At 38.5% G+C, this 18228-nt stretch overlaps 1 protein-coding gene across 1 annotated transcript in view; it reads right to left on the bottom strand.

Moving 5' to 3' along the window:
* MTMR10 (myotubularin related protein 10) overlaps positions 1-18228 on the bottom strand; it is a 94049-nt gene that overhangs the window by 28672 nt on the left and 47149 nt on the right. Inside the window, exons 8-11 of the mRNA XM_006902937.1 lie at positions 12624-12711; positions 12454-12542; positions 10049-10179; positions 6688-6757 (exon numbers count right to left, since the gene is read on the bottom strand). Coding sequence (XP_006902999.1) covers positions 6688-6757; positions 10049-10179; positions 12454-12542; positions 12624-12711 — 378 coding nt within the window. The remainder of the gene's footprint in view (positions 1-6687; positions 6758-10048; positions 10180-12453; positions 12543-12623; positions 12712-18228) is intronic.

Genomic DNA, 18228 nt, shown 5'->3' with positions numbered 1-18228 from the left:
CTTTGAGCTGTGGTACTGGAGAAGAGTACTGAATATACCATGGACTGCCAAGAAAACAAACAGATTCACCCTGGACAGGGTTAAACCAGGCTGCTCTTTGGAGGCAAGGATTCTGGGGCTTTGTCTGACATACTTTGGACATGGCATTAAGGAGGGATGGTCCTTGGAGAGGGACATCATGCTTGGGAGGGTAGAGGGACGGTGCTGGAGGGGAAGACCCTCTATGAGGTGGACTGATTCAGTGACTGGGGTAATTGGGATGGGTGTGTCAGAGGCGGTGCTATTGGCACAGGATAGAGCAGGTTCTAGGGCTGTTGTACATAGGGTCGCTCTGAGTCGCAAGCGACTCGACACATAACAATAACAACAACAACAATAATGTCTTTGAGGGTCACCATTTTGAATGTTAAATGAGTTCCTTGTTTTTCAATGTAGCGTAGTATTCCATTATGTGAATATACAACAACTTCTCTATCCATTTGTTTGTTGATGGGCACTTAGGTTGTTTCCAACTCCTTGCTACTGTGAACAAAGCCACGATAAACATGGGTGTCCATATATCTGCTTGGATGTTGGTTATGGTCTCTTTAGGGTATATTTCCAGTAGCTGGGTCAAATGGTATCTCTATTTGCAACTGTTTGAGAAAGTGCCACACCACTTTCCACAGTGGTTGCAGCATATTACACTTCCACCAACAGTGAATATGGATTCCAGTCTTTCCACAACCTTGCCAGCATTTGTTGCTTGCTGTTCTGTTCTATTTTATTATTTTTACTGGGGTGAGATGGTATCTCATAGTTGTTTTGACTTGCATCTCTCTTAGAGCTAGGGATTTTTAACATTTCTTCATGTGTTTGTTCACCATCTGAATGTCTTCTTTGGTGAAGTGTCTGTTCATATCCTGTGCACATTTTTCAATTGGATTACTTAGCTTTATCTTACTGTGGTGCTCAAATATTTTATAAATTCTAGATATAAGTCCCTTATCTGACATGTCATTACCAAATATTTTTCCCTGTCTGTGGCTTCCCTTTTTACCCTGCTGGAGAAGTTTTTGGATGTGCATACAGATTTTGATTCTTAGAAGATCCCATTCATCTATTTTATCTTCTCCTGCTTGTAGGTTTTTCAGGATACTTAGAAGACTGTTTATGTTGTGGATTAGCACTACTAGAGTTCGTCCAAGTTTTTCTTTAATGAAGTTTACAGTCCTTGGTTTTTGTCCTAGGTCCATGATCCACCTTGAGTTGGTTTTTGTATATGGAGTGAGGTGTGGATCTTGCTTGAGTTTTCTAAGGATATTTTTCTAATTTTACCAACACCATTTGTTAAAAAGGCTGTTGTTTCCCCACTTAACTGATTTCATCTCCTACTCAACAATCAGTTGACCACAGATAGATGGGCTGATTTCCGGGTTCTCAATTCTATTTCACTATCTATGTGTCTGTCATTGTACCAGTACCATCCTGTCTTACCCACCATGACAGTGTAGTAGGATTTTAAATCAGGTAGTGAGATGCATCCTACCTTTTTCTGTTTTTAAGGAGAGTTTTGCTTATTCGGGGCTTCTTTTCATTCCAAATGAAACTGGAGACTACCTTTTCCATCTTGTTGAAGAATGGGATTGGTATTTGCATTGGGATTGCGTTAAGCGTCTAAATTGCCTTTGGTAGTATTCCATTTTAACAATATGTAGTCTTCCTGTCCATGAGCAATGGATATTATTTCACTTTTCCAGGTCTCTTTTTGTTTCTTGTAGTAATGTTTTGTAATTTTCTTTGAATAGATCCTTTGTGCTTCTGGTTAAATGTACTCCAAGTATTTAATCTTGTGATTAGCTATTGTGAAGGGTATTGTTTTTCTTAGTTTCGGCTCTGTATTTTCTTTGTCACTGTAGAGAAATTCAATTGATTTTTGTATATTGATTTTATATCCTGCTACTTTGCTGAATTGGTCAACTATGTCCAATAGTTTTCTTGCTGAGTCTTTAGGGTTTTCTAAGTATACTATCATATCATCTGCATAGAGAGATAGTATTACTTCTCCTTTGCCAATCTGGATACCTCTTATTTCCTTCTTTTGCCTTACTGCCTTTGCTAAGACTTCCAAAACAATATTGAATAAAAGAGGTGATAGTGGGCATCCTTGCCTAGTTCCTGTGCTTAAAAGGAATGAATGCCTTTAACCTCTCTCCATTGAGAACAATGTTGGCTCTCGGGTTTGCATAATACTTTTTACTATGTTGAAGAAATTCTCCGTTAGTCCTATTTTGCTGAGTATTTTATTCAGGAAAGGGTGTTGGATTTTGTCAAAGGCCTTTTCTGCATCAATTGATAGGATCATGTGGTTCTTGTTCTGCTTTGTTAATGTGATGAATTATATTAACTGTGTTCCTTATGTTGAACCATCCCTGCATACTTGTTATGAATCCCACTTGGTCATGATTTTTTTGTTATCATTGGAGTCTTTAGGCCAGTATTTTATTCAGGATTTTTGCATCTGTATTCATGAGAGATATTGGCCTACAGTTTTCTATTTTGGTGGTGTCCTTTCCTGGCTTTGGTATCAAGGATATGTTTGCTTCATAGAATGAGTGTGGGAAAATTCCATCTTTTTCTATTTTCTGAAATAGTTTATGTAGAATTGGTGACAATTCTCTAAATGTGTGATGAAATTCACTTGTAAAACCATCTGGTCCAGGGCTTTTTTTGGTTGGAAGTTGTTGTATTACCTTTTCTTCTTTTGTAATGGGTCTGTTCAGATGTTCTATTTTGGTTTGTGTCAGTTAAGGTGGGTTGTGCATTTCTAAGTATTTGTCCATTTCCTCTAGGTTTCCATATTTGTTTGAGTATAGTTTTTCATAATATTTTGTTAGTTTTTTTATATTAGTTGGTTCTGTTGTGATGCTGCCTGATTCATCTCTTATTCGTATTATTTGTGTCTTCTCCTTTTCTTTTGTGAGTTTTGCTAATCATCTGTCAATTTTATTGACCTTCTCAAAGAACCAACTCCTAGTTTTGTTGATAGTTTCAATTGTTTTTCAGTTTTCTATTTCATTTATTTCTGCTCTAATTTTTTAATTTCCTTTTTTTTATATGGTGTCGGGTTAGAGAGTCAATAGTCAATTTTTCCTGCCTTTTAATGTGTTTGCTTATTGCAATAAATTGACCTCAGATTACTACTCTGGCTGTTTCCCACAGGTTTTGGTAAGTGGTGTTTTCACTGCTTGGGAGGGTGGAGGGACGGCGCAGGTGGGGAAGACCCTCTATGAGATGGATTGACTCGGTGACTGGGGTAATCGGGATGGGTGTGTCAGAGGCAAGTGCGGTTGGCGCAGGATAGAGCAGGGTTTCGGGCTGTTGTGCATAGGGTCGTTATGAGTCGCAAATGACTTGACAGCACATAACGACAACAACAACAACAAACCCCACTCATGTTCAAGCAAGTTCTTGTTCAGTTTCCAAATGTGTAATTTTTTTCTCCTTAATCCTCTTGTTATTGATTTCTAATTTTGTAGTGTTGTGGTCTGAGAAGATACTTTGTATAATTTCTATGTTTTTCAATTTGTTTCAATTATCTAGATGTTCTCTTTAGTCTTGCAAATCTGCCTCCTGGCACAGTGCCTTTTCAAGTAATAGTCATGTAGTAAACGTTTGCTAATTTGAAAGTGTTAAATCAATTGTCAACTTATCCTTAATAACTGGGTTGGGCAAATTCTTGATATTGTCAGTCTGATTATGGGTTCAGGCTGCAAAGAACTTACTGGACCCCCTTCCGAAGATGCCTTTTGTTCTTTTCTTCTTTGCTCCTCCTTGTAAGAATCAAATATCAAAAACTCAGTTTCTGACAAAGTGCAGCTACCTCCATCCCACTCGCATAGTTTCCAGCAAGCAACCTCTCCCAACTGTGATAAATCACACCCTGATGGTCGACTGCCATAAAGAGAAATTCTTCCTAATAAGGACATAAGGGATTTTTTCCTGCAGCCCTGTGTCTGAAGTAACCAATCAGATTCAAAAAGGTCTCCAACCTGCATCCCCACCAATCAGGCTCAAACAAATCTCCAAACTGCCTCCCTGCGCTATGGCTAACCAACAGAGAGCAAACTAGTACTAGAACTGCTATAGGTAGCCAATCATAAACTGTGTGGCTAGACAAAGAAGCAAGAAGGTATAAAAAGGAGGGCTCGCTTTGTCTTGGGGCTCTCGGGTAGATGCTGCTGTATCAGCACGCGGGAGCCCAGGTTCGAACTCGAAATAAACTCTGTTAATTCGGCTAATTGGCTCAGTGGTCTTTTCTGGGGACTCGCTCCATTACACTACTGTATGTTGTTCTTCAATTCAAACTTGCAAGTACATGAAGAGGAGACGTCCCACAACTCCAAATATCAGCACAGACAGGAAGATTTGTTTGGGTTTCATGACCATTTCAGATTGCTGCATTTCTTCCCATTTCTGAAGATCACATTATCTGTTTTCTTAAAAAATTTCAGTCCTTTCCTGCTTTCTTAAGCACACATTCCATGAAGTCACCTCTCAGGCAGACTCCCGGGAGTCTCCAGTGTTGTTTTTTGTTTAAGAAAATTTTTTGGTCTTCTTTTTTATCTTGATGAGTTGTTAAGTGCCACATGCTGAGATGAGTACAACTCTGAGCAACCCTGTTTACAATAGATCTGAACCTTGTTCTATCCTGTGCTATCCTTCGCATCTCCAACATACTTGATCCCATTACTGCAGTCATTGTGTCAATTCATCTTGGTGAGGGTCGTCTTCTTCCACTGACCCTCCAGCTTTCCATGTTCCATGTTTCCAAGCAGAATGTCCTTCTCCCAGGAGGAGGTTGTTCTTACAACATGCCCAAAGAATGTGAGAAAAAACTTCACTATTCTTGCCTCCAAGGAGCTTTCTGACTAGCTGATTTTCCTGGAGGTTACTCCCTATAATTTCCTAATTTATTTTCAAATCTAAAGAGATTTATTTTTGAGATCTCCCTGTCTTTAACGGTGGCAGCAGGAGACAACAGCACTACTCTGATCACCAGAGAGAACCAGGCTTCCAAAAGCATATGATCAGCCGTTCAAACTGGTCACCCAATGCTGTTTACGGTACTGTGCTACATTTTATGTTTTTCTTGAATTCTTCATTTATAATCATGGCTTTCAAAGTGGAATATTTGTTTTCTGACATTTTAGCTTCAGAGGCATCTGCTTACTATGCCTTCTTACCAGGAACCCTCAAATATATTGTACTTGATATAAGTATTTGACAGCAAGCAAATTAATCATTCACTAAATATATATATTTGTTTTGCAAGTAACTCTTTAACAGCTTCTTTGGTATTTCTATGCTTCTCCAAAAAGGTATATCCTGTGATTATCAGGGAAATTCTTTGATCTTTTTATAAAAAAAAAAAAAAGAGTTGATTTATGTAATATCCTTGAAGTGATAAGATTATCAAAGTAAGAATGACTACTGTTTGCCAGGGTTTATGGATGAGCATGAGTTAATGGAATCATAAAAGAGCAACAGGAGGGATGTGTAGTGATCAAAGAGTTTTCTTGACTGTAGGGTTGGTTCCCCAAATTTATATATGTGATAATACTACACAGAACTACACAAACACCCTCACACGAGATAACGTATATAGTTAAGAGAAGTCTGAATAAGATCTGTAAATTGTTCTGATGTCAATTTCTTGGTTACGACACTACTGTATATTATGTTAAGATGATACTAACAGGGAGAAAGGTAGCATCCAGATTGGTGGAAGATCTATTAACAAGCTGCGTTATGCAGATGACACAACCCTGCTTGCTGAAACTGAGGAGGACCTGAGGCGCTTGCTGCTGAGGGTCAGTGACTGTAGCCTTCAATATGGATTGAGGCTCAATGTCAAGAAGACAAAGATTCTCACCACTGGACCAGTCGGCAGCATCAGGATGGATGGTGATGAGATTGAGATTGTTCACAGCTTTAGTCTGTTTGGCTCCACAATCAACACTCTTGGCATCAGCAGCCAGGAAATTAAAAGACGTACTGCGATGGGAAAGTATGCGGTTAGGGACCTCTCCAAAGTACTCAAGAGCCAACGGTGTGTCTCTGGAGACTAAAGTGCATCTGGTACAGGCCATGGTCTTTGCAATCACTTGTTATGCGTCAGAAAGCTGGACAATGACCAGGGAGGATAGAAGGAGAATTGATGCTTTTGAGCTTTGGTGTTGGAGAAGAGTGTTGAGGGTACCATGGACTGCTAAGAAAACAAACAGATTCATCCTGGAGAGGGTTAAACTGGGCTGCTCCTTGGAGGCAAGGATTATGAGACTTCGTCTGACATACTATGGTCATGTTGTAAGGAGGGATCAGTCCTTGGAGAAGGACATTATGCTTGGGAGGGTAGAGGGAAGGCGCAGCAGGGGAAGGCCCCCTGGGAGGTGGACTGATTCGGTGACTGGGGCAATTGGGATGAGTGTGTTGGAGACAATGAGATTGGCACAGGACAGAACAGAGTTTAGAGCTGTTGTACATAGGGTCACTATGAGTCGCAAGCGACTTGACGGCACATAAGAACAACCACTACCACCACTGAAAAAAGAGAAGTGGACAGTACATAGGACCTTTCTGTACTATTTTTCCCAATTGCCTAAAGTCTTTAATGAAAAGTTTAAGAAATAAAGAGATTGTACTCACCTTACATACTCTAACCATCGACAACTTTCCAGTGAAGATAACCATTTTTCTTCAGTTTCTTCAAAAAGTTCTATAATTGATAAAAAGAGTGAAGTTGAGTATTTTAATGTTACGATCTATAGCACAGTAAATAGACATATCAATTTTTAATATTTAAAAGTTGGTTTTAAAGAGGTATGCATTTTCACGTCAGTCACACAAAAGAAATATTTAAGAAAACATATTCCAAAGCTTTAAGAAAACAAGAGTATTCTTTTGGATCTCAAACTCCTCTTTTGAATCTTTCAGGCAACTCTTAGAGAGCTCTAACTGGACTTCCTCAAGTCAGAGATTTCAGGCCACACTTATGAGAAGCTGGGATAATTCTGGCCTTCACTACTCCCTGTATGAATACTGCCTAAGGGCCTTCACCAAAAGCTGCCCTCTGTAAATACTGCCCTGCTTCCACTTCTTGCTGTCTATATGAGCTGCAGAGCAGCCTCCCTTAGTATACCTGATGAGCACTAGTGGATGATCCTGTTGGGCTGAGGACACCTTCCTAGCATGGCCTGTATGACCTTACAGTCATATTCTGACCACCTCAAGCTGCTGTTCAGACTTCAATTAGATTCAACTTACTGGACTTTTGATCATCATTTAGATCACTGTACTCCTTTAAATGTTTCCTCAGCTCCTCCTTACTCTGCAGTTCACAAAGCTCTACTCTAAACAAAGTTTCACTCTTTATTCAAAACTCTTTCCTGACCCTTGGGTGGCTGGGGAGGGGTTTCTTTTCTGCACACAATTCTCTTATAACACACTTAACATTAAATAAGTTTCTAGGTAATCTATCTTTTCAGGACACAAAGAAAATATCCAGAAATAGTTTACTTAAACAGATATGCTAAAACTGTGAGACTAGAAATTATACATTAGTCAAGCCACCCTGGCACCAGTAGTCAGAAAATCAAAAGACAAGCTGCACTGGGGAAATGTGCTTTCAGAAACCTCTCCAGAGTGCTGAGGAGCAATATATCAATCCACAGACTGAAGTGTGCCTGGTCCAGGCCATGGTCTTCTCACTTGTTTGCTGTGCATGTGAGAACTGGACAAATAATTAAAGTGTTCTCTACTTTTAGCCAAAATCCATCTGACATCAGCAATATCTCTTGTCTTTAGCATCTTCTGTGTCTGGTTTGAAATTCTGGCAGTTCTGTCAATCCAGTAATTTTCTAAGTGATCTTTTGCAAGATTTTACTTATGTGTGATATTAATGGTATTACTCTGTAATTTCCACACTCTGTTGACTCACCGTTTTGGGTAATTGGGAACAAATATAGATCTCTTCCATTTAGTTGGCCAGGTAGCTGTTTTTCAAATATATTGGCATGGATTGGTAAACATATTCAAACTTGCATTTGTCTGTTGAAATATGTCATTTGGTATTCCATCAATTCCTGGGGCCTAATTTTTTACCAATACCTTCAGGTAGCTTGAACTTCTTCCACTACTATTGGTTTTAATTATATGCTACTTCCTGAAATGGTTCAGTGTTGACCAATTCTCTTTGCTATAGAGACTGTATTCCTTCCATCTTTATTTGATTTATTCCTGCTTTATTTTGCCTCTAGAATCTTTCACTATTGCAACACATTCAATACTCAGTATTCAATTCAGTACTGAATTTTTGGTTACTCAGCTTGATAAATGTCAAGTGAGTTCTTCCCTTTTTATTTTATAACTCCTTCTCTGCATATTTCATTATAATAATTTGCTTTGTCTTCTCAAATTATCCTTTGAAATCTCTTGCTCATCTTTTATCATTTCTTCCCTTTGCTTTGGGCTCTTGATGTCCTAGTGCCATTTTCAGTCTTTTCTGACATCCATTTTGGGCTTTTCTTTCTCTTTTGTCTTTGTAATGACCTTTTGCATTCTTCATGTTTGATGGTCTTGATGTCTTCCAACAGGTCATCTGGTCATTGATCATTAGTGTTCAATGCATCAAATCTTTTGTTGAGATGGTTTTTAATACAGGGGAGATAGACTGAGGTCATATTTTGGTTCTTCTGGACTTGTTTTCATTTTCTTAACTTCAATTTGAACTTACACATGAGTAACTGATGATCTTTTCCTCAGCAAGCCTTGTCTTTAATTGTGGAGATTGGCCTTTTCCATCAACTTTTTCCACAGATAAATCAAGGTGATCTCTTGTAATCCGTCAGGTGAAGACCATGTGTATAGTCACCATTTATGTGCTCTAAAAAAGGTATTTGTAATGAATAAATGATTGATTATACAAATCTATCACTGTATTTCTGGTCTCATGACTGTAGCTAAGTCTGTATTTTCCAACTATCCTCTTGTTTCCAATTTTAGCATTCCAGTCACCAATTATTAGTGATGAATCTCAACTGGCTCTTTGATCTCTTTCAAGACTACAAAAGCAGGTAGGGGTTCTCAATTTCTTAATCTTTGGCTTTAGTGGCTGGTTGCATATATCTGAGTAATTGTTGAATTAGCAGGTTTTCCTTGTATGGGTATGGATAATACCCTATCACAACACTATACTTCAGGCTATATCTTGAATATGTTTTGTTGTTTTGTTTTTTTTTTTAACTGGGAATGTAACTTCATTCTTCCTGAATTTGTCATTCCTGACATAAGAGATCATAGGATTTATTGCCTGATAAAAAAGTAGTCAATACCAGTTCATCTCAGCTTACTAATGTCTACAAAGTCTATTGTTCTGTGTTCCGTTTAATTTCCAATTTTATTAGATTCATACTTCGCAGGCACCATATTCCAATTATTACTGGGTGTTTGCAGTTCTTTCTTCTCTTATTTAGTGTATTCTTATTTGAGAGGTTCTACTTCTAATACTTTATCTAACAAAGTTCCCCTATTATTCATAGGGTTTTATATTAGAAGTTGATGGCCAATCATCCTTAGTCTGCGTTATTCTATAAGTTTCATGGTTAACATTTAATTGAGGATGATTAATTAGTTCATTCCCTACGTCAAAACAAAACACAGTTTAAACTTAAATGTTCTAAGAGGTTCTGACATCCTGACACAATTCTTAAAATCTGTACGAGTATTTCAGATTTTAAGAATTGTGTCAGGATGTCAGAACTTCTTAGAAAAGTGCAACAATGAATGAATGGAAATAAAAAATCTCTGTAAATGTTCATTAAAATTAATAAAATTTTTAAAAAAATAAAAAGAAATCTGTACTAGTATTTCAATAAGCATCTCTCTCAATACATTTATTTCTGTATCTTTAAGCAATATCACCTTTTCTGATATGTATTATAGAATTCTGTATTTCCTTTTCAGTTACATACACACACACACACACACACACACACACACAAATAATTACCATTAACACACAGTTGTTTAAGTTTTACAAATGCCACCTGCACATCGTGGATAGTAGGCAAGGCTTTATCCAAATCCGATTTGTACACATCACTTCTCTGTGGATGACTTTTAGTTATTGCATTACAAATCCTAATGAAGACAAAATCCTACAGTCACTATTTATCCATTTATTCAAGATCTATTAACTGAACAGCTACTATGATCCAGATTCTATTCTAAATCCTGCCAAGGTAGTGAAGGCCTTTGCTTTCATGGACTTTATAATCTATGGTGGTGAGTAAAGAATAAGAGGGAAATAAAACAACAGGTCAACTCAGTGAACACAATGGATGATATAATTTAATGAATTCTGGGCCATAATGATTACATGGTCAGGTGGCCACCAAATGATTCTCTGAGAAGATAACTCTGAAGCTGAAACTCATGAGGAGACATGCAAAAACTAGGGAAAAGAATATTGTAGGATGAGAGGCATAGCTAATGCAAAGGACATGTGGTGGACAATCATGACGGTAGAGGGTATGGGGGTCATCTCCTTGAGTTTGGTTTTACATAATCTATAGAGAGTTGTCCTGTTAGCACAAAGGACATAAAGACCTCTGGTGGTTCGAATCCATCAACAGCTCCATGGGACAAAAATGGGCAATCCCCTTCCAAGCAATTCACTGCCTTAAAAACTCAATGGAGATTCAGCTAAGAAACTGCTGCTGTGTTATTCACAACAATGAAGAGATGGAAGCAGTTCAATTGTCCATCAACAAACAAATGGATAGAAAAACTGTGGTACAGTCACACAATGGAATATTAAACATCACTGAAAAACAATGAACTTGTAAAACAGTACACAATATTGGTGAACCTGTAAGACATTATGGAGAGTGAAATATCTCAGTCACAAAATGACAAATACGGCATTACACTGTTATAAAATAGGAATGACATCTGGGATTGGGGGAAGAACTGGAAGAGAGTGGACAGACAGTGAAGAGAGTGGACAGACAGTGCACACCACACTGAAACAGATGAGGGGAAGGACTGTCTGAAAAGATAGGTGATTAGGCAACTTATGTATGATAATGGACAATCTGGAACAAGATAGCATTACAAAGTGGCCCGGGGAAGGGGATTGGGAGAAGGAGGAAGGAAAACGTTCATTGAACCTTCTGTAAACTTTTATTAAAATGACGACGACAACAACAAATAGTTGGTTCTGACTGGGAGGCAATGAGTTTTTTATAGCTCTGGTGGTGCAGCTCATAGGGAGATGCACTGCTAACTCAACGTTCACATGTCTCTGGAGGTTCATATCCACCAATGGCTCCATGGGAGAAAGATGGACAACCTTCTCCTATGTGACTTACAACTAGGAAACCACTTGTAAGGCAGCTACTTGAATTAGTTCCTACTCAACGGCAATGAGTATGTGGGGGTTTTTTTAAGTCAAGATGGAGGATTTGGTGTAATGAACTTGATGATCAGTGGCAAGCAGCTGGTCAGTAAGTGACCACCATGGTGAAGGTGAACTTTTTAGGAAGAGAACACAGGATGAAAAGAGGAAGTGTTGGTAGACAGAGTCTACATAATGGTTGGAGAGATGTGGATGGATCTATGGAAGGAAACTCACCAACAAGGAAGAGGGACTTCCAGCAGAAATCAAGGGTCCAGAACACTTTATGGTCCTAGGTGCTGCTCAGAGGAAGACTAAGATATGTTCACTCCTTTCAGTGACAGGGAGATAATGCCAAATTCATTTGTGGTGACTAACTAAAGCCACTCTTTGAACTAATGTGACTTCTTATACCTAAATAAGACACACTAAATTACAAGAAAAGTTTGGTTCATTGTGCAGTCTCTCACTGTGAAAGTATTCTTTCACATACTATCACGAAATTGTCAGCACTTTTGAGATCCTGAAGATCCCTATAAGCTACATAACTAATATAACATAAACAGAATTTAACTTTTGTTGTTGTTGTATACGGTCGAGCTGAATCCGACTAGCACATGAGGAGACTTTCCCTCCTTTTCCAATGGAGCATCTGGTGGATTCGAACCGCGTGCCTTCAGGATTGCAATGCAGCTTCTTGCCACTGGACCACGAGAGCTTCCTGAATTTGAACTTCAATATACTAACAATGGTCTTTAAAATAGCAATTCTTACACAGACATATGACGCTAATGAATAAGACTGTATTTGGTAATTATTTTCAACTGGAATGATGTTTCCAAAGCTGTGACCTCTCAGAATCCAGAGTTCTTTTCTGAGGTCTCTCTGAAGGGGTTGAAAAAGCCATAGTCAAAGGCTTCATTGTTGGCACTAGCTGGAAACTCTTAGGGAGTTTACTGCATTTAACTTATCACAAATATAAATTTCTAAAGAAGCAATGACTATTTCTTGGTTACCTTTGGTCAATTTTTCTCTGCTGTAATACATCTTTTATGAGGGCCATTCTGACAAGAGCACTGCCATTGGTGTGGCTCCAGCACCAGAGCTAGGAAAAGAGCACAATGCTGAGTTAACAGGTTAAAAACATGTACATTAGTATTCATTAAATTCACCAGAAAGCACTCACCGGCATTCTTCTTCCAACAAAGGAATGGGAAAAGATCTTTAGATCTTGGTCTGCTAAAGAACTTGGCACTACAAAATATTCTGGGAGGCTGGAGAGGACGAAAAGCCAAAATAGATCTTAATAAAGTGTAAGAATAAGTACGTTTATCCCTACATAACTTACAGCCCACTTAGTAGAGGAGATAACTACATGATCCTAGACACTTTGTTCTAAAAGACATGGAATGTGGTCAATCCTTATAAAATGGAAGTTTGGATCAGTAGAAAAAATCCAAGCGAATTATGTGAATATCTTCTAGAATGACTGTTAGTCAAACATGTATATATAAAATACCTCTGTTTTAACTTGACAGACTTTAGGTAAGAGATACCAGACAAAAGGAACAAGGCAAAAGAAAATCACAACAAATTCACCAGGAAGCCTTTGCTCCCTTCTTCACATTACCTCCTTCAACACTTACTTAAAGTAAGAGGAGTAAGTAATCAGTCTCAAGGTTAGACTGACTGGACAGTAATTTTTAGGAGACAAGCTTGTTGGCGCCCTCCCTTCTCAAGTCTCTCCTGTGTGGCAGACAGATTCAAAGCCAGGATAAGCCAAGCCTTGTCAGACACTTGTCAGCACGCACATGGAAACATGCTACTCAAAATACTCAAAAGGAGGCAAAAGACTCTAGTACATGCTCCAAAGTACCCTTTCTCAGAATCAGTAAACAAAAGAAAACTTTTTTTTTTTAATCTAAAAGTAGGCTGCTTATTTGGAGCTCTGTGGCCTAGCAGCAAGGAGGTGCGTTGCAATTCTGCAGGCATGCAGTTCGAATTCACCAGGTGCTCTGCAGCAGGATGGGCAATCTCCTCCAGTGCAATTAACTGCCTCTTAAAACTCACTGGAGGGTCAGCTATGGTACATAACAACAAACTGTCATTTCACAGGTAAGAAGAGAGACTAAGTAGAAGGGAGCCTGTGGCTCTTTTCAGCCATAACATAGTTCAAAACAGCCATGCTTACAATTCTGTGCTCCATCTCCTTATTCCATATTTTCTTCCAATGTGGAGTATCACACTTGCCACACACACACCACAGGTACATTTATTTGGAGGAGTGTAACCTCTGTGGAGTGTGCCATCCTTGAGCATCTCAGACTGACAGTGACATGTGTCTTCACACTAACCATCTCTGTCCAGGTATACAGCCTGCACCGAAACATTGGCCTGGCAAAGACAACATTCCCTAGCCAGACCCTGAGCTCCTGTATGGCCAGCAGAAATTCTATTACAGCCTGGGGACCCTGTCGCTCTACAAGCCCTGGGCCAGAAGGGGTGTTTCCCTTAGATCAGCTTATATTCTGAGCTCTCAGTCATTTCTCAAGCAAGCAGAAAATCTGTGTGCACACCCTACCTCCATACTTCTGTTGAAATGGTAGACAAACTGTTTTAGCCCAGATACTCGGCCTCCATGGCAGTGGCAAGAGCACTAATCAGGGGTTCAACCTATCCTCATTCATGGACGCTTCCTCTGCTCTCTCACTTATTCTTTCTCACCACTTTGTAGATTTGTGTTCCATTGTTTATCTTTCTTGTTATTGCTGGTTTTGGGTGTGGCTATTTATGCCATTTCTTCTTTCTCCTCTAATCTATAGCTTTCCCCCTTTCTCTTGTTGAGGATGTCTCTTTTCCTTCATTTTTGCCCTTCTATTCTGATCTTTCTTCCTTGTCAGTTTTTAGTTTTTTATTCTCTCATACTGTTCAATTCCGGTTTTGGGTAACTTTCATTGTTTTGTTTCTCTTTTTAGTTCTCCCATCTGATAACAGACAACAAAAGCATCCAAGCAAACATGCACTTCCTACCACTTCACCTACTGAGCGTTAGGAAAGACCAGCTCCTGCTCCAACTGGTTCACTGAACCAGCACTGGCTGCATCTGCCTAAACCGCTCTAGGCTAACAGTGAATAGAGAACTGCAAAAACACCCCCACTACTTATTAGACCCACTCAAACACAGGAGGTGAAGCATTAAGAATTATTAAATCAAGTGGCATAACACACCTGCATGATTTTTAAAAAAATTTTCTTTAAACATAGAGTTCTTTTTAATTTTATTTTACTATATTTACCATCAAATTGGATCTGACTGGTACAGGAGGAGATTGCTCCTCTGTTCTCCAGCAGAGCATCTGGTGAATTTGAATCCCATGCCTCTGGGATTGCAGTGCAACTTCCCACCACTAGGCCACCAGAGCTCCCTATACTTGCAAGATTTAATCAGCTGTATCAAAACAAAATCATAAAAAAATACAATACCACAACAGCTTGGAGGCAAGAGTAACTTCAAACTACTCAAAAAAAATCCAAATAAGATAGTACAAAAAAAGAGACTAAAATAAGGAACCAGAAAACTGTTCAAAAGAAGAAAAGCTACTGGAATTTCTTGATGAAGAATTCAAAAGAATGATAATGTATTTTATGGATTGAAAAAAAAACCACAGAAAATACAGAATTTAAAAACAAAATCAAGCAAGACTAAACAGATAAAATAAATGGGAAATTTGCAGTAATAGAAAACAGCAAATAAATTCTGAATATGAAGGTAAAAATTTCCGAAAAAATGTAAGACCAGAAAGACAAACAGGGAGAATTGAGACTTACTTAGATGCAGGAAAAATTCCTCAACATTAATCTATTATAGACAGTTGACAGACCATCAATTACGCACGTGAAAGTTTAAATTGAAGTGGAAGAAAATGAAAACAAATCCGTAAGAACCAAAATACCAACTTCAATTCGTTGTTGTTATGGGCTGTCTGTTGATTCTCACAACTGGGCCAACTGGCAGCATCAGGATAGATGGTGAAGAGATTGAGATTATTCACAGCGTTAAGTTTGCTTGGCTCCATGGTCAACACTCTTGGCACCAGCAGCCAGGAAATTACAAAATGTATCGTGATGGGAAAGTCTGCTGTTAGGGACGTCTCCAAAGTACTGAGGAACAATGGTGTCACTCTGGAGACTAAGGTGTGCCTGATACAGGCCATGGTCTTTGCAATCACTTGCTATGCATCAGAGAGCTGGACAATGACTAGGGAGGATAGAAGAATTGATGCCTTTAAGCTGTGGTATTGAAGAAGAGTACTGAATATACCATGGACTGCTAAGAAATTTAAGTGTATCCTACCTGAATTTAAAAACCATCTCAAGAATAGGCTTGAGGTACTGAACACTAATGATCAATGACCAGATGAGTTTTAGGATGACATCATCTATGAAGAAAGCAAAGCTCATTACAAAGACAGAGGAGAAAGAAAAGACCAAAATGAATGCCAAAAGACTCTGAAAACATGGTACTAGAACATCAAGAAGCCAAAACAAAGGGTGGAAATGGAGATATAAAAAAGAGTTGGCTAGAGAGTCACAAGAGCAGCTCAAGAGAATAAAGCAAAGTATTATCACTAAATATAAGAAAAGTTGGAGTTAGAAATTCAAAACGGAAGAAATCAGCATATTCAAGCTGAAAGAACTGAAAACAAAGCCTGGAGTTGCATTACTGAAGGATTCCATAGGCAAACTCCTGTTGATGAAGGAAACATTGGAAGAAGATGGAGGGAATATACAGAATCACTGCACCAAAAAGAAATGGCTGACACAGAATCATTTCAAAGAGCAGTGTACAATGAAGAACCAATAGTAGAAAAGAAGTTCAAGCTGCACTGAAGACACTGGCAAAAACATAAGGCTCCAGGAATTGATGGATTACCAACTGACATGTTTGAACAAATAAATATAGACTTGAATGCACACATCAGTCTATACTAAGAAATTTGGAAGACAGATACCAGGCCAACTGAATAGAAAAAAATCTGTATTTGCTCCCACTCTTACAAATGATGATCCAACAAAATACGGAAATTATTGTGTTATTAATTTTACATGCAAGTAAAATCTTGCTGAAGATTTAAGAGAAAGGAAAAGAAAAAGAAAAAAAAAAAAAGGACTAGAACAGTACAGCAACAGAAAACTTCCAGAAATTCAAGCTGAATTTATAAGAGGCCATGGCATCAGAGGTGTCACTGCTGATGTCAAATGGATCTTTGTGGAAAAGAGAAAATACCAGAATATCTATTTGTGTTTTGCAGACTATGAAAAGGCATTTGGCTGTGTGAATCATTACAAAGTATGACTAACACTGAGAAGAATGGGACTCCCAAAACACTTAATTGTGCTCATATAAAACCTATTATCTAGACAAAAAGGCTGTTGTCCAAACAGAGCAGGACAACACTTAATGGATTTTAAAAAAAAAAGTGTGCGACAATTTCCTTCCTTCATACCCATCCAATCTGTACACTGAACAAATATTCAAGAAGCTGGACTTAGTGAAGAAGAATGTGGCTTCTGGATCAGGGGAAAGCTCATTAACAACATGTGTTATCATAGAAGGTATAACCTTGCTTGCTAAAGGTCTTCAAACTCGAAACATCTGTGCAAAAGATGAAAGACTGCAGCCTTCAATATGGATTATAACTCAACATAAGGAAAACAAAAATCCTCACCAGAGGACCACTGGAAAACACTTCACTTGGTCATAATAAATTCTTTTTTTACTATTCAGTTGGATTCAAGTGGCTAGGATTTTGTTAAGGATTTTTGCATTTATATTCATGAGAGATACTGGCGTGTAGTTTTCTTTTTTGGTACTATCTTTGCCTGATTTTGATATTAGGGTCATGCTTACATCACAGAATGACTCTGGGAGTGTTTCTTCTTTTTCTATTTTCTAAAATAATTGAGTAGAATGTTTAGTAGAATTCAGCCGTGAAGTCAACTGGACCAGAACTATTTTAGGGGAAGTCTTTTTAAAACTTGTTCAATTTCTTCTTTTGTGATGATCTGTTCAAGTGTTCTAGATGTGCCTGTGTCAATCTGGGAAGGGTATAAGTGCTAGTAATGTGTACAACAATGTTCATAGAAGCCTTATTCACAAGAGCAAGAACATGGAAACAGCCCAGATGTCATGAACAAATGACTGGATTGAGAAAATGTGGGTATATTCACATGATGCAGCACACAAGAGCAATGATTTCTAAAAATACTATGTAACATGGAAGAGCTAGAGAGCATTATGCTATGTGAACAAACTCAGGCTCATAAGGACAAATACGCCTAAGACCATTATTTTAAAAACAGAGAATAACTAGTAAGATGCGGATAAATGTCCAAAGAGGGAAGGGAAAGGAAGCGAAGAAGCCAAAAGGCTGAGGGTGGGAGAAGGTAGAAATCATGAGATCACAGATCTTGGTGCATGGAAGGAGAGGTGAAGGAATTAGGAAAGATCGGGGACTATCTGAAAAGATGGGGTAATAGTGGGCAAAGAGCAATGGTCATTAATTTTATAAGATACAATAAATGTGGGGTCATGATTGGTGGAAGATCAACAATCTGCGTTATGCAGATGACACAACCCTGCTTGCCGAAAATGAGGAGGACCTAAAACGCTTACTGCAGAGGGTTAAAGACAGCAGCCTCCACTATGAATTGAGGCTCAATGTCACAAAGACAAAGATTCTCACCACTGGGCCAACTGGCAGCATCAGGATGGATGGTGAAGAGATTGA

Source organism: Elephantulus edwardii, unplaced genomic scaffold (genome assembly GCF_000299155.1).
Source record: "Elephantulus edwardii isolate Elephantulus edwardi_28Jun2011 unplaced genomic scaffold, EleEdw1.0 scaffold00473, whole genome shotgun sequence".
NCBI lineage: Eukaryota > Metazoa > Chordata > Mammalia > Macroscelidea > Macroscelididae > Elephantulus > Elephantulus edwardii.
Note: the sequence above shows the minus strand (reverse complement) of the source record. Positions and strands in the feature narration are given on the sequence as shown.